The 15,506-nt window shown below is 42.8% G+C and overlaps 1 protein-coding gene across 1 annotated transcript; it reads right to left on the bottom strand.

Moving 5' to 3' along the window:
• Window positions 1-391: 391 nt before the first annotated feature.
• On the bottom strand, window positions 392-14,416 carry ltn1 (listerin E3 ubiquitin protein ligase 1). The gene is made up of 32 exons (XM_041952249.1): window positions 14,266-14,416; window positions 13,847-14,053; window positions 13,396-13,494; window positions 12,884-13,114; window positions 12,746-12,798; window positions 12,159-12,339; window positions 11,353-11,526; window positions 10,910-11,100; window positions 10,054-10,201; window positions 9,713-9,970; window positions 9,217-9,528; window positions 8,687-8,902; window positions 8,502-8,543; window positions 8,216-8,405; window positions 7,870-8,109; window positions 7,635-7,788; window positions 7,353-7,503; window positions 6,982-7,192; window positions 6,713-6,869; window positions 6,303-6,416; window positions 6,062-6,189; window positions 5,840-5,975; window positions 5,574-5,718; window positions 5,068-5,281; window positions 4,332-4,569; window positions 3,387-3,464; window positions 3,019-3,205; window positions 2,721-2,886; window positions 2,405-2,625; window positions 1,982-2,176; window positions 1,597-1,764; window positions 392-1,235 (listed from the first exon to the last, which is right to left on the bottom strand). Exons 1-32 carry the CDS (start codon window positions 14,305-14,307, stop codon window positions 1,173-1,175), a joined length of 5,310 nt encoding a protein of 1,769 aa, XP_041808183.1. The 5' UTR covers window positions 14,308-14,416; the 3' UTR covers window positions 392-1,172.
• Between the last annotated feature and the right edge of the window lie 1,090 nt (window positions 14,417-15,506).

The following is a 15,506-nucleotide window of genomic DNA, read 5'->3' as shown; positions in this document are numbered from 1 at the left end:
TGCATATGCATTGTTGTGTAACTCATCGGGAAAATGTACGCGCTGTTCTCAGTCTGTACTCAGTCTGGTAACTGTAGCACCCTGCACGGCCGTCAGACTCACTTTCAGTGGTGTTATATAAAGTTAGTGCAAACTAGTATGTATGTAACGAGTCATAATAGAATATTCATGGTAATACACATCCATAAAGCTTTGACACTGCTGTAGTCTCACATTCAGATCAGTGTAGAGTAAGCATGAGGGTTCAAGTACACATTACGAAGCTTTAGTTTTATAGAATTATCAGCTTCCGTGTGGAATGAGGCTTCAAAGTTTTCTCTGTCTGCTTTGTTTGACCCTTGTTCTAAGTGCTGAGTTCTAAATCAAAGACAACAATCATCCATTATTTAAATCGATCTAGCTGTATTTTATTTTCTTTCCAGCATCATTTACAGCTGTATGCAGGCACAGGGTAAGACACATATCATTAGGATTTGATATTTGCGAGCATTTGCAAATGAAAAATCTAAAATCTAGAGAAGTTCCCTTTTCTGCTTTTCATTTGTCAGCTCATGTCATAATACTATAATAATCAGACATAATCTCTTTACACTCCTAAATATTAGGAATTATGTGTGAAACATGTCTCAGGGATTGCAATACTTAAATCATCTTTTTTTCTTTTTTTTTTTTTTAGTTTGTAAAATGACTCATTTGAACAGGTGCTTATATAAAGCCCCTGGATAGCTTTGGTTTTCCCAATTTTGTGATTTATCTTCTACACACATGTGCATTTCAAAAAGATTAAAAAAAAAATTAGGTCCACAAAAACAATAAAAAAAACCCCTCATTAATTAATTAACAGAAAAACATCAGCAGGGAGTGACTGATGCTGGACTTGGAAAGTACAGTAAAGCGCTGATGACAGCTTATAAACCCACACGACTCAATATGGAGATAAAAGCTGCTAAAATACTGTACTCACTAGCTTTTACTGTACTTTAGTTCAGACTTCCACTGAGCCCGTGAAACATGATTTCCTGATCAATGCCTGCTGCTACTGCAACCCAGAATCTGTTCTAATCAAACCTTAATATCACTGATTTCCTTAACGACCTTCTTTCTGTAATCACAACTGATCCAGTCCAGGTCGACTGAGGAACCGTCAACAGCCACAGTCAACAGTCTGTCTGTTAGAAGAAGGTTTCTCTGCACAGTGGACAGGTGGACTTATTGCTGGAAGTGAACCATTTGTACTGTAGAAAGATGAGGAAAAAATAAATCAATGTAAAATACGACAACAAAACAAAGTAAAAAAGCACATTCAGACTTTAGACTATTTGTTGTCATGCATTAAATTGTATGTTATTTGTGAGATTTAAGACAAAAGGTGTGTGACGCATCCAGTGGTGGGTTGTGGATTTATGCTTTCAGTGCACCAGATAACTCATACACAGACAAAATGTTGGCAGTGATATTTTTCTCTCTCTTTTTCTTTTATGATGATTGATTAAAGATAAAAAAAAAAAAATGCTCAAAGTTTATCAGTGTAAGATTGATGGAAGGTCTGCACAGCCCACGACTGCATGTAATACGATCTTTACACATAAATCTCACCAAACATGCTGAGTGGAATTTCTTTTTGCAGGTGCGGCAACCCTTCTTGGGCAAGGAGTAGTTGGAGCCGTGGATAACAGAGAAGCAGATCATACAATCCTCTATTCCCTCGAAACGCTTATCCACGTTGTTCTTCCACAGAGCCAGGCCCTCCATTATACTGCCGTTCTGAACACACAAACACACATTTACAGTTCTCTGATTTGTTTCATCTTTTTCTTTGCTGATCCCTCAAAAGAAAGTACTTCACGGCCCTCTTGGCCTGTATTGCTTCAAACTTCACTGGTAGGGATATAATCTGGTTACAGGTCTTCAAGGTTGAAGAACAGACAGTACTTATAACACAAGCCTCTTGAGTCTACATCCACTGTCTTTGTGTTTCTACCTGATGTGTGAGGTAGGTGCTCAGTTGAAGCATCCAGTTCCTCCACTGCTGTACGGCAACACCCACGCGCCTCCCACTCTCTACAGTGATAGAGCCCAGAGGGTAGTTCTGTGGTAGCTGAATCACCAACTCGATGAAGATATCATCCACAGAATAAGTAGCAATCACCTCCCGTGCTGCTGAGCGGGCCTTCACCTGGGGCAATGAGACAGATAAATAAATATAGTGCATGCCTACTATCTACTGTCTGCCTGTTATTGCTGCTTCTTTATATCACAAATGTGGAGCAGTTGTTGCACCAAAGGATTTGTTCAATCTAAAGGGTGATTACACCTAATAGTCTTTGTGCTGTTCCTTGGATATAGTCTATCAGATTATCAGGAATGCAATGATCAGGTCTGCTGGGGTTATTTGCTAACTTACAGTCATGCTGTCAAACATTTGAGTGCTGGAGTGGACAGATGATATCTCCTGGGCGGAAAGAACGGGGCTGACGTATTTAATAGTGAACTTCTCCACAGCAGCGCTCACTCTCTTCTCCTGGCTGTTCCACCACAGCCGCACCATGGCGGGCAGGTCCTGCACTGTGCTGTAGTACACACTGCAGGCCAGATGAGGCAGCTCCCACTCAACAGTCTCGCTTTCTGCAGGCAAGAAGCACAGGAGGAGAAATCTAAGCTTGTTTACATTTTATGGCCCATGTAGAGAAATCGTGTAGATGTGTGTCTGTGCTGCTTACTGTCAACAGCCAGAGACAGGCTCTCTGTGAAGAAGGTTTTGGCCTCCTTCATCTCTGCCCCCTGGCCTGGATAGATGGGGTTCTCGGGCATCAGTTTGAAGAGGTGAAGGAGGAGCTTGTTAAGGGAGCAGCTTCTCTTAAGATACTGGGCATAATGGGCACGCAGCTAGAGATAAACGGGAAGAGCAGTCAATATTATAGATCAGCATTACTCATCTCAGACATTAAAGCACACTCTCTCCATCAAGTCTGTTTGCTGTCTGTTAAATATCTGAGGTCAGGACTTATCGTGACTCACATGGGAGGGTGAGGATTTGAAGAAAGTGAGGAGCAGCTTCCAGGACAGCAAGTACCCCAGGATGCAGGAGTACTCCACACTGAGAGGCTGGACCACCGCAAACTCTCCTACCTGAACTCCTGCCAGGATGCTATCACACAGCTCCTCACAGGTTGACAGGATGGCCATCAGAGATGCTGGAGGAGAACTGCACGCACGCACACACACACACACACAGACACACACACACACACAAATCTTTCAAAAACAAAACCTCTGCAAATTTTTGTGTGGTACTCTATCAACTCACGTGAGAATATTTAGAGTCCAGTAACTATCACGTAGTATGTGTAAAGCCCACATTAATATGATCTCCCGCACTGACTTACAGACATGGCTCATCTCCATCATCTTCAGACTTGTTGTTGTCTCCTTCTCCATCACACTCAGGCAGCTGAGGCATGACCCTGTATTGAAAGAAGCAAGCATAAGCATTTTCTGTATTATATCTTGTGGTAAGCAGGAGGTGATTATTCCCTGCCTCCTGCAGGGCCCTGAAGATCTCAGGATAGGTGTAACACTTGAATCATAACACAGTACCCTTAATCGGAGGCTCAACTAGGTCATATATTTTAGAAGCATTTTCGTTATTGTTGTTGAAATTGTCCCGACAGCAATCAATAAATTAGGTGCTTTGACAAAAAAAGGGGGGGCTGGCTGCATGCAGATAATAAGACCATCTAATCATTTTATTTGGACTGAATGAAATTATTGGATGGCCTATCTGCTTATATGTGACTCTGTCCGTGCACCCGTTGTACATGACCAGAGTCTTCCACAAGGCTAGACAGATATAATGCTAAATCTATAGTGAGCTAGTTGCACAAAAGTGGGAAAGAAAGCGCAGCCAGAATTTCCCAATACTAACATGCTAGCTTGACAGCTGTGAGTCCAAATAATACTTCCAGGTGTTTTCTTATATGTGAATGAGACATGAGGTAGTTGCGTAGGCTTAGAGAGTGCTGTGCTCCAGTACGCAACCCCTGAGCCGACAGACTCAGCTAACCCAGTAGCACAGAACACATCCACAGCAGTGAGCAGTAGCTGCCAGGCGGAGTAGCCGGTTCAGCATTGTGGCATTTAGGGAGTTCTTTATTTATGTATTTATTTAATTAAGAAAGCAGTCTTCTCATCGCTTCTCACTTGGAGCGGACTTGAAGGGATGGGATTGTTTGATTATATCCTTTCAGCAGGTTTATTCTTGCTGGCTTCTCTATGGTTACAAACCCCAACTTTAAGGAAGCGTTACCCACAGTCTCAGACAAAATCCTTACTTTTCTAACAAGTGGTAGACAGAGATCTGCAGAGGCCTAGCCTTAAACAGCAGCAGAGGACAGAAAGTGTTGAGGAGCGTCTGGAGGGGCTCCGGCAGGTTTGTATTCTGGTCCACTATGAAGCGTGGTGGGAGGGAGTTCTGTTTTAGTTGCTGCACAGGCACATATGTCAGAGCCACGCCGACTGACTGCAACACCGCCAAAGGGAAGACAGGGTCGTCTGGCTCAGTGAAGGCATCTGCATTTAGACAACAAACAGACAGAAGGACTGTGGCTTAGTATACTGCAATGACAGGTTTGGGAGAGAGTCAAACACATAAATGCTCTTCATTTAACAGTTACCATATTATCAACTGACAGGCTTGAATGTAACTAACTACATTTACTCATATACTGTACTTAAATACAAATTGACATTGCTTGTATTTTACTCGGTAATTTCCATTTTATACAACTTTATCGATCTTAGAAGCAAATATTGAATATCAGAGAATTTGAATGCTTCAGAAAAAGTGAAGGATTAACTGTTCCTTTATGGGTTGAGAGAATTGTCAGAAATTAGCTATGTGAAAGCCTCTTGGAGATCAGATATAATTTCACAATGTGATACTAGTGCTTTTACAGAGCTAAATGAAAAGCAAGTTCTGGGTAAGTTTTGGTGCTTTACTTCTCAGATTAGGCTTTCTTCTCAGAGACTGTGTCATAAGCTCCTAAAATAAAATCCACACACACACACCTGTGATACTGATAGGCAGAGGCAACAGCAGGTTGTAGATTCCTTCTATGAAGAAGTCTGTCCATTCACCAGCCAGTTCTGGCGGCAGCTTCTCCAGCACATCGGGCGGAGAAGACGTGAAGAACTGGTTCAGCTTCACGATCAAAGCAGCATTCTCACACACGAACAGCTGCACCCATGGGTTCCACAGACTGCTCACGTTCTCGCAGGCAACCTACCATTGGAAGCAAGTGAAGGAAGTCAAAGATGGGAGCCATGAATATAGAACTACAGTTGCTGAGAATGTATAGCCAAAATATGTGGGGAAAAAGTCAGGGAAAGTTTTTATTAGGAGGAAACAGAGTAGCATAGTGAGTACTCCAACAATTAATATACCAGAGATCAAGAGTTCAACTTCCCATGGCAGAAAACATCCACCACCACAGAATCCTGACCAGGTCTTAGGGCCACTCCCAACAACAGGACACTGACCCAACAACAACACAATACATATGATCTCGTCTCACCTCCAACCAGGCTAACATAGAGCACAGCAAGAAGTCCCATTGGCTGCCCGTGAGAACTGTCGGACGATGAGTCACCAGCCAGGACAGGAAACGCATCATCTCCACGACAAGATTCAACTGTTCTGCAGTTGCTTTAGACAAGTTGCTGGAATACAAATACAAATTTAGACATGTCAGTAGAAAATATCTAAACTTGGACGGTGTTTCAAGCGATACAGTAAACATAATAAAAACACAGAGTGGAAATGTTTGCGTGCTTACATTACCTGCCAAAGAGGAACCAGTCCTCCTTGCTGTTCCTCCACTCCATCATGGTGACCAGGCTAGCCTGCACAACCTCGTCCTCTACTGGTGTGTTAGCTTTTAGACAGCAAAGCAACACTGCCAGACATCCGTACACATCTGTGACACACAGCCCAAAATTATGATTTGCTTGGTCCATGTGTGTCTGTGTCTATGTATATGTGTGTGTGTGTTCTCATTCTCACTGTCATTCTCTTGCCAGTTGATTATTCCAGCAGTGGCCAGAGCAACAAGAGTCTCTCTGTCTGCTTTGGTCATGGTGGGGCAGAGCACCTGGAGCGTGCTCAATTTGCTTTGAGACACTGGGAACAAACTGACCAAACAGACTATTTTCAATATGCAACACAGCAATAACAGTGGCCATATAACAGCATTGAATGCAAAACTAAAAGCAATGAAAGTATGTGAACAAACAAAAGTATTAACCTGTCTGCACTGCCGTAAAGCTTCCTCACTGTTGCACTGTGAGTGGCTGCCAAGTTGTTGGTGTGGATGTAGTTTTCCAGAGTCAAGGACCATAGACCTCCATCCTCTACTGACCTACGGGAAAAAAATACAATACACATACATTCAGTGGATAGTGTTTCAAATAATTGCCTGGGAAAATAAATATTTGCAGAACAATCAGTGGAGATGAATTCTGTTCGTTTCTTGTATCGTATTTTTTAATTGATTACCAGACAATGTAGAGTCCAACAAATTAATCATGCCCATGTCTTTAGAAGAGGCTCAATGGATCCAGGCACTATATAGAAAATCAATACATGTGCTGATCTTGTGTGATCTTGATTCTACATGAATCCCCCGCTCATCAAGAATCAATAAGTGTAGCTCACCTTGAGTACAGTGTCTCCAGCAGGGCTTTCATTGGAACCTGGCTTTGGAGACCTTCTGACAACCCCCAGTCAGTTAGAAGGCTGTGATAGACAGACACTATAGTAGGGCTGTACTCTACCTCCTTACACCACTGCAGTGCATACAACAGTTCTGAAACTGCCAAAGGAAAGCATAAAAATATACAAGCACATTAAACAGCATCATAGACTGACATACCCATTAAAAAAAGAGAAAAACACAAAGTTACAAAAAAAGTGTGTATGTTTACCTATGTACTTGAGATTTGGCAGGTGTGAGGGACATTCTGCCTCCTTTTGGTCAGGAGGTATGAATGCAACAGGCTGGGCCACCCTCCCCAGCAGGGCACAGGCACATAGATGGGCTGGCAGCCTGGCTGATACCCTAAACTTCCAGGTGTCCATGGAGGATTTTTCACAAACTCCTCGGTGACGGCTCGACAGTAAGGGGGTTTTGACCCACTGCAGAGGACAGACAAAAAGCAGAAGAACAATGCTTGACTGTCAAGTGTTTCACATTTCATTATAGCAGAATCCTTCCACAGCATCCAAGTAACCAATGTATAACACTGCCTGAATTAGTTATTTTCACTGAGTAGGGATGATGGATTGGCTGGCTCACCTGAGGAGGTAAGGCTTGTCTGATTCTTGTCCATTCTGTCTGGCTGGGTGTCAATAGGGTATAGAACTGGACAAGGAGGGGGGAGTCTTGATCGCAGACAGAGATAATTGTCTCCACTAGGCTCTGTACGGCCAGAACTAGCACCTGTAAACTAAAACGTAACACCAAGAAGAGTTAGCTGAAACCACAACAGAGCCTTGGGACAGATTCTTCAGAGATGGTTGCATTGATTCGGACACAGTAAACAGACACAAACTATGTGAGAGGAAGGTGTTTTGTTACCTTTTAATATCCAGGGAGGTGGCAAGTAGTTGGTTTGTCACCCAAATGGCTGCACTGTGCAGGAAACCACCTTCCTTGACCTCATATTCAGAGTGTTGGACCAATGACCGGACGCCAGCTACACACACTTTCCTCAGCTTCTCTAAAAGTGAGTCTTTCAGCACAACATCACCAAAAATTAGTAATTTAGCTCACGTGACAAGTACATACGTTTATGGACTGTGAGAGTACCCACCAGTCAGGTGACTGTGTGTCTGATCTTGGGCGGTGAGCTGGAAGACAGTTAGCAAGAGTTCTTCAGCAGAGAGTAGAAGAAGACAGTCTTGTACTGAAGAGAAGAATGTGGAGGCCACATCACAGATGAAGGAGATGAGTGGCTCCATGTTGCCCGCATCTGACAGACTCTTGGTCTCTGACAGAGTGGTGTGGAGCTTCTCTAAGATTTTCTCCATGTACACCTCCCCTATCAGAGGCTCTGTGGAAGTAAAAACCGATAAAGAAGATTACTATATAGCTCAGCTACTGCTAAGAAAATCCACAAAAAGGTACATTTGTGTGTGTGTGTGTGTGTGTGTGTTCACCATTGTTGTGGGGCTGAGAGAGGACCAGGCTGATAAGCTTCCAACTGTGGTTGCTTGTAGAAGAGGTAGAACTGGGAGAGCTGCGTCCCACCTTGCACAGCTCCTCAGTCAATCCCAGGAGTTGCTCACCCAGAACCGAACCTTTCAGCCAATCGCCACAGCTCTTAAGAGTCTCAGAGTCTGCACAAGCCTGACGAAGGACGGAGAGTGGAGCGGCACAGACATTTAGAACAGTGTAAATGTGATGTTTAGATCACACAATTTGATCAAACAGAATGACACATACCCTCTGTATAATTTGCAGGATGATTCCCCACTGTAAATCCATCTAGAAAGCAAAGCGAAGGGTGTGAATTTCAGCAAAGACACAACAGCACAATTTAAGTTGGATGAAAAAAGAGATCATCACACTGCATAGAGGACAGGTGAATCAACCTCAGGTCACATTATGACATCTGCATCTGATGTTACCGTGGTGATGTGGTTGAGGATGCGTGTGGTCTCCTGCCAGGTGCAGCAGTAGAGTGAGCTGAAGACCATCTCCACCAGGTGCTCAGTGTCTGTGCGTTCCTTTTCAGCCAGCCACACCACCACCTGCTCCAGGAGGAACTGCACGGCTGGATTTCTCATATTCACCTCGTCTCGCTGCTCACCGTCCTTTACTTTATCATCCAGCTCCACCAGTGTCTAAGATTAGCACAGTTTAGGAAAAGTCAGCAGCATCAAGGAATTGCAAGAGCTCAAACTTAATACTTGACATTGTTTAATACAAAGGGAGGGGCCATGCCAGTGTTTGCAGCAATTTTTCAAAGTGCACTACAAGTGTGTATATTAAACGCTTCCCTTTCAATTGTACTTGCTTTTCACAGATTTGGCCATAACAAAGATAAATCCATTGGGAGCAAAAATTCTGTATATTAGTTTACCTGAACCACCTTACAAAGATAAAAACAACTGACACTGAATTATTCTTTTGTCTCGAATCATCAAATATGACTTACACTGAAGACTCTGGGTGTGTGGAAAGACTGCAAGAGAAGAGAGAGGAAAACAAGATGTTTCTCCGATTTTTTCTCATTCACATGCACCAGGCACAGTTGGGCCAGCTGGCACACTACATCCTCAAAATGCTGCGTCTGCGGGGACCCAAATGCCTTCTCGTTCACAAGCTCCGACACCGTCTGCACAGGCTTCTCAACACCATCCCCCTCAACTCCAGTTTTCTCATTGTCCTCTGGCTTAGAGAAACAGATCTTGACAGATTTCTTCTTCTGGGCGTGCTTCCTTTTTACTCTCTCAGGGTGGCGCATTACCTGGAGACGTACAGGAAAATGAGAATAGATTTATTCAGGCAGTGTGTTTTCCGTTTCACTTTGGCCACTTTTTAAGACATGAATGGCCCAGACAGCCAAATTGATCTGCTGCATCCTTGGTGCCAACATGAAGATTTCAGTGGGGACGAAGTCTGAATCAGAGATTCCCCAAAACCAAACTCACCTGCAGCAAGGTGGCAACCCCTTCCAAAGCCTGCAGATCTGCTTCCTCGCTGTCGACATAGCGCACAAACAACAGACCAAGCCCCTCCCAGAAGTCTGCCAGAAGCCCTTGAAAGACATCCTTGCTCTCATTTGCTTCACCTTCACCGTGTAAACCTGCCTTCTTCTCCCAGGAAACGAGCATTTCCGTGACCAGAAGGAAAAGAGGACCACTCTGAACAGAGGGATTTCCTAGAGCCTTTTCCAGGAGTGGTAGGAGCTACAAAAAGACAAATGTAAGAAAAGTGGGGACTTGGTAGATTTAACATGATGGGAAAAGTATGTGCGACAGTGTGATCCCACCTGCTGTGAAATAAGCGTGGTCCGTATTTTTTTCTGCCGCTCCTCTTCTTCGGCATTGTGTAGTATGCAGTACCTCAAGCACTCGACAACAGAAGTCACTATAAACGCACTTTCCGATTGGCTTGTTGCTGCACGCTCACTACATAGACTGAGACAAGCATATACACGCACACACACGCACACACACACACGCACACACACGCACACACACAAGGTTATAAAGTGTGATGCAGCAACTGTGCTTAATAAGTTCTACCAAGAGAAATAACTGTATAATTTTATATTAATATACAGGGATCGTTTAACTTTTTAATTCCAGCCCTTTTCAAGGATAATTAAGGTACCTAAACCTACATTTCCTGACTCTGTAAGCCTCGTCACATCTTAACTGTTACTATAAATGCAATTGCAAAATAACATTCAATTTACAGGATTCCTTCATACCAAAAGTAACTGACGTATAGTGTCACTTTGTTTTAGCAGCTGTTCATTTTAACTTTGATTGTATGTTTTGACCATGATCATTTCATGTAATCGGTAATTTCAAGGGCAGGACACATCACACGAGTATGACAATGGGATTGCTTCAAATATTAAAAGATTTTTCGTTTACATGAGTGACTGTGTACCAAATTATGTTGAAAATCAAACATTTTTCGAGTATATCTGAATTCAAGCATATTCCTAACCTCAAAAACATTAGTTAAAATAAAGCATTTTCCAACATTTCAACACTTTGTATGAACCCTGAACATACCTGAACATAAAATAAGCATATTGTGAGAATATGGTTCCCTTAAAATGCGATAAATCATCATCCAGCCCAAGCATACATGCACACACAAAAGCAAATCACCCTTGTATTGATGAAGTGAAGAAGGTGGTGTAGAAGTCCAAGGCTGGATCAGTGACCTCTTGGGGCATTTTGCTGAGGAGCGGCATCAGATTAGGGTGGAGTGCTCTTGCCATGCCTTTGCCACCGTCCTTTAGTAAAGCCCAAAGTTTCGGTAAGAAGCCTTTCTTTGCATTCACATGTGTCCAGCAATCCTGAAGTAGGGACAGGAAAATATAAGATTAGACACAACTTAACCATAAACTGGCACAACAAAAAATGAAACACATCTACATCTGTATCTACACACATGTGACTCAACTAGTGCTAATATAACTCCTCCTGGCACTACCTATTACATGTACTGTAATAACAGAGGAAACAAAACCTCTCAGAACACCTCTTAGTATAATGGCACTAGCATTACTGTACATACATGTAGGGTCATCCTATAAACACAAACTTACAGGGATTGTAGACACAATGTGAAGAACAGCCTCCCACACAGGAGGCAACACTACAGGGTCTGTGTCGTCAATGCTGAGGAGAACAGCAGGGCAGAGTCGCGCCGCTTCAGCCTGGACCAGTCCTGGAGTGAACTCACACAGAGCACACGCCATCTCAAAAAATGCCCCTCGCACCTGTGGAGCAACACATGGTACTAATCAAAATCTTGTTCACAGATTATCATTAATGTATATTTGGCAGCACAAACAGCATTTTATGTTACAGTCAACTCAAGTCTGGGATAGACTGGTAAGTAAAATATCAACCACAAAAAATGATTTAACTTTAGAGCACAAAAAATGTCAACATGATGTGTTTTTGCAACCTTGAGTAAACTTTTCTGCTTAACATTTTGCCTTTAAATGTAAACGTAGCCACAGTGACAAAAGCACCTAAGATAAAATCCACATAACCAAACAAAAATTCAGATACTTGATCAAACTTTACTCTGGGAATGTGGAATCAAAGGGAACCTTATTGCTGCTTTGCAGTCAGGCTTGGCCAAACACATAAATATTGGGATATAACATATAATCCCTCTCAGTCTATGTAAACTATTAACTTTTGTTATGATGAAAAATCCACTGAAGATGTTATGATGAATATATGAAATTCAAGTGGAAGAATAAACATTTAGTCCTTTATTTTACTTGAGTGAAGCTGCACCACATGAACTAGTTCATGAATTACTTACGTTCATGCATACACACATTCAAACTTCTGTTATAAGCAGAGCAGTCCTAAGAATAGTCCTGAGTGCCAGTACCTGTGGTGTCTTGTGTTTGCTGTACTTCCAGAACTTCCCCGAGTTAACAAGATGTGCTAGTCTTTGCTCCAGGGCCATCCTGTCATTCTGGAGCAGCAGGGAGAGCAGTCTCTTCACCCCCAACAGAGAGCTGGTCAGCATGCGCACATATTTGGCTTCTCTCTCCTCCCCTGTCACACTTCTGGAGAACAGAGGGAACCAGTGACAGAATATGTTATCATGGTGCCTACAGAGTGTGAGTGTGTGAGGAATGGACCCAGAAGCTACAATGTGCTAAACTTACTGCGGGTCGCTCAGTGTGTGGCATGCAGCAGAGGCTGCAGGTGTGTATGGCAAAAATTAATGTCATTCAAACTCATTAAAGGCTGCACTGTAAAATGACACTTAAGCACAAATTGCCAGTTAGTCAAAAAACATGGTATTAGGAGTTTTCTTTAAGAGAGTCAATTGTCTCTAAAATTGTCTAGACGATTGTTTGGATGAATCAAGTATTTGCATACGCAAGTCATACGCTTTTACTTTGAATGGGACATCACAAAACAGAAGTGTGAGGAATGGACCCAGAAGCTACAATGAGTTAAACTTACTGCGGGTCGCTCAGTGTGTCAGCCGTTTCCTTTAACAAAACATCTTGTAGTACCTGCAATATAAAAACAACAAATCAATGGTAAACTTAGCACATTATATGACACTTTGTCCACACTAAAGCCACCACTACTACTCACGTTTAGGATTTCGTCCTTGCAGAAGCTGAGAGCTTCTGGCTGTTTGGCGGGTGAGAAAGCAGCCTGGAAGGCCTGGCATGCAGCAGAGGCTGCAGGTGTGTAAGTGTCGCACTGGGACAGAATCCAATGGCCCATCAAGCTCTTCAGAAAGGGGGCCAAGCTGCGACGCACCTTCAGCACCAGCTGCTCAAAAGCCTGCTGGGTGGCCTCTCTGATCCGGCGATCATGGTCCTGATAGACATAATGATGAAGGTTAAATTCTCTTTATGTGAACACACCTCAGACTCTTGCACTCACACAGAATAAAGTCCCATTAATCTAAAACATTATGTGTTGAAATGGGACACTTAGCTTTAATTTGCTAGCCTGGTCAAAAATCTGATCAAAAATCTATAATGGTAGTTGGAGTGTAAATGTATGCATTTAAAATACAATATTCCCAAAATGTTAAAAGAAGTGTGACTTTGAAACACAACAGCATTTCGTGATTGTGCACTGAATGACCAGCTCACCACTGATATCTTGCAGTAAATCCTGGGCCAGTATGGCAGGACCCCTTTGACATCTTCAGTATCCCGCTCCTGACACATGGACCCAAAGTCCTGCACAGCCTGAGGTGAGAAAACAGTATCAAGACACAAATCAGGACAATAAAAAACCCCGGCTATGACTGACAGATTGATTTCCATGTTTCATGTACACGGTATCATGTGGTATGTGTATCATGTGTTATTCAAAGAGATAGGTTGTAATGTATATGTTTTTTATACCATGGTCTGGGTGAATACTCGATTCTGATTGGCTGCAGGGTGTCCGTTAAAAAGTGTTATACCATGGTCTGGGTGGACTTCGAAGCAACATTTCTGATAATGGACACCTCGTCGGGCATTATGCCTTACATATATTTACATGGTACCTTTTTGTCAAATGTGGGTTGGTAAGTTAGTTGAAGTTCAAACTCACTTTCAGTCTGGTGACAACATCCCTCTTGGAGAGTTTTCTGAGCACCAGGCGGAAATCAGCATCTACCAGGTTATCTATCTCCTCTGCGCCATGGACAGCAGGGACGTAGCTCAGCTCTGAGGAGACCGCTGTGTCAAAGCCCACAAACCCCGGGATGACACCACCCTCCCGGGTCAGTACCTCAGCAGCTCGGCCGCTACTGGACGGCTGGTAGCGGGAGAGAAACGCGTGGTTAGAGAAAATCCCCCTCAAAAAGTAGCGACGTTGTGCAGACGGAGACGTTGTGGTTAAGAAACAGTTGGGGCAACACAGTCACACGTAGCGTTAGCTGTTAACATGAAGTTTACACTAGCTTGTGCTCCGGTTTGTTGCTAGTAATCTTACTTTAACACTGTATGTTTAGAGAAACTGGTACTCACCCGAACATTTCCTTTAGTTCGCTGCTTATTCTTACCCCCCATGGATACGCATTAATCTTAAACGTATCACTTCCCAATGGTATAATAGTAGTTTGTAACGTTGCAGTCCTAACGATACACAGCTAGGGCTACTGTCAGCGCCATTGATCGAACGTGCGTTACGGAACTAAAGACTTCCTGTCTAAATCTTTCAAAATAAAGCGTTATCCACACAAACTTGACTACATTGCAAGACACAGTATGACGACAAAAAATATTGCCCTCAAAGTTAGCCACACTGTATAATGGTGAAATTTAGGGAAAATCATTTAGTTTGAGAAGGAAACAGTTTCCAATGAAAATTGTGAACATTGAGGTCAGTGGATGATCCAGAATTAACTAGGTAAGACGTGCATGGCATAAATTAATCTGTCATTCTAACTCATTAAAGGCTGCACTGTAAAATGACACTGAAGCACAAATTACCAGTTAGTCAAATAACATAGTATTAGGAGTTTTCTTTAAGAGAGTCAAATTTCTCTAAAATTGTCTTGACGATTCTTTGAATGAATCTGGTATTTGCTTTTTTGCACAGCCCTTAAAGGGTGGTCCATTAAGGGCTGTGCAAAGTCAAACGCAAGTCATACGCTTTTACTTTGAATGGGACATCACAAAACAGAAGCGTGTGCTTGACACAGATAAACTCACTTCCGTTAAGGATTTCTTCTTCTGTTCTAGTTGTAGTAAACTAAAAGCATTGTGTGCTCATTGCTGCCCTCCATGTATATAGTGCGGACACTGCAGCCATGTCAATATAAAACATGATTCTCTGTCAGATAAGCAGCAGCTGGTTTTACCCTGAGGCTGATGAAAGAGTGAAGCCCTTGGAGTGTCCTTTGGAGAGAAAAAATATACTCAGTAAACTTAAGAGCTGTTGCTTCCTATTAGATTTCTTTTGTATGAGTAGAAATACTGACCTGGTGATGGCACTGGGAGGAAAAGTCAGGAGTTTAAAAGTCCAAAGCAAATTTCATGGCAGTCTGCTCATCATCCCCTGTGTATCAGGTATATTCAAAGCCAAGCTCATGGAAATCTACCCATTTCATTGACAATGACACAGACCAAAGTACTGGCAAGGGGATTTTTTTATGATAGTGTTGTTAGGTGGAAGGTTTAGGTTTCCAAACCCACAAGGAATGGTACTGTGGGACCCATGAATATACTATTATAAAATGGTTTTGGCTACTAGTTGACATCTTGCT

This window comes from Chelmon rostratus, chromosome 14, assembly GCF_017976325.1.
Source record: "Chelmon rostratus isolate fCheRos1 chromosome 14, fCheRos1.pri, whole genome shotgun sequence".
In the NCBI taxonomy this organism is placed as follows: domain Eukaryota; kingdom Metazoa; phylum Chordata; class Actinopteri; order Chaetodontiformes; family Chaetodontidae; genus Chelmon; species Chelmon rostratus.
The sequence above is the reverse complement of the archived record's forward strand: the minus strand, read 5'-3'. Positions and strand labels throughout refer to the sequence as shown.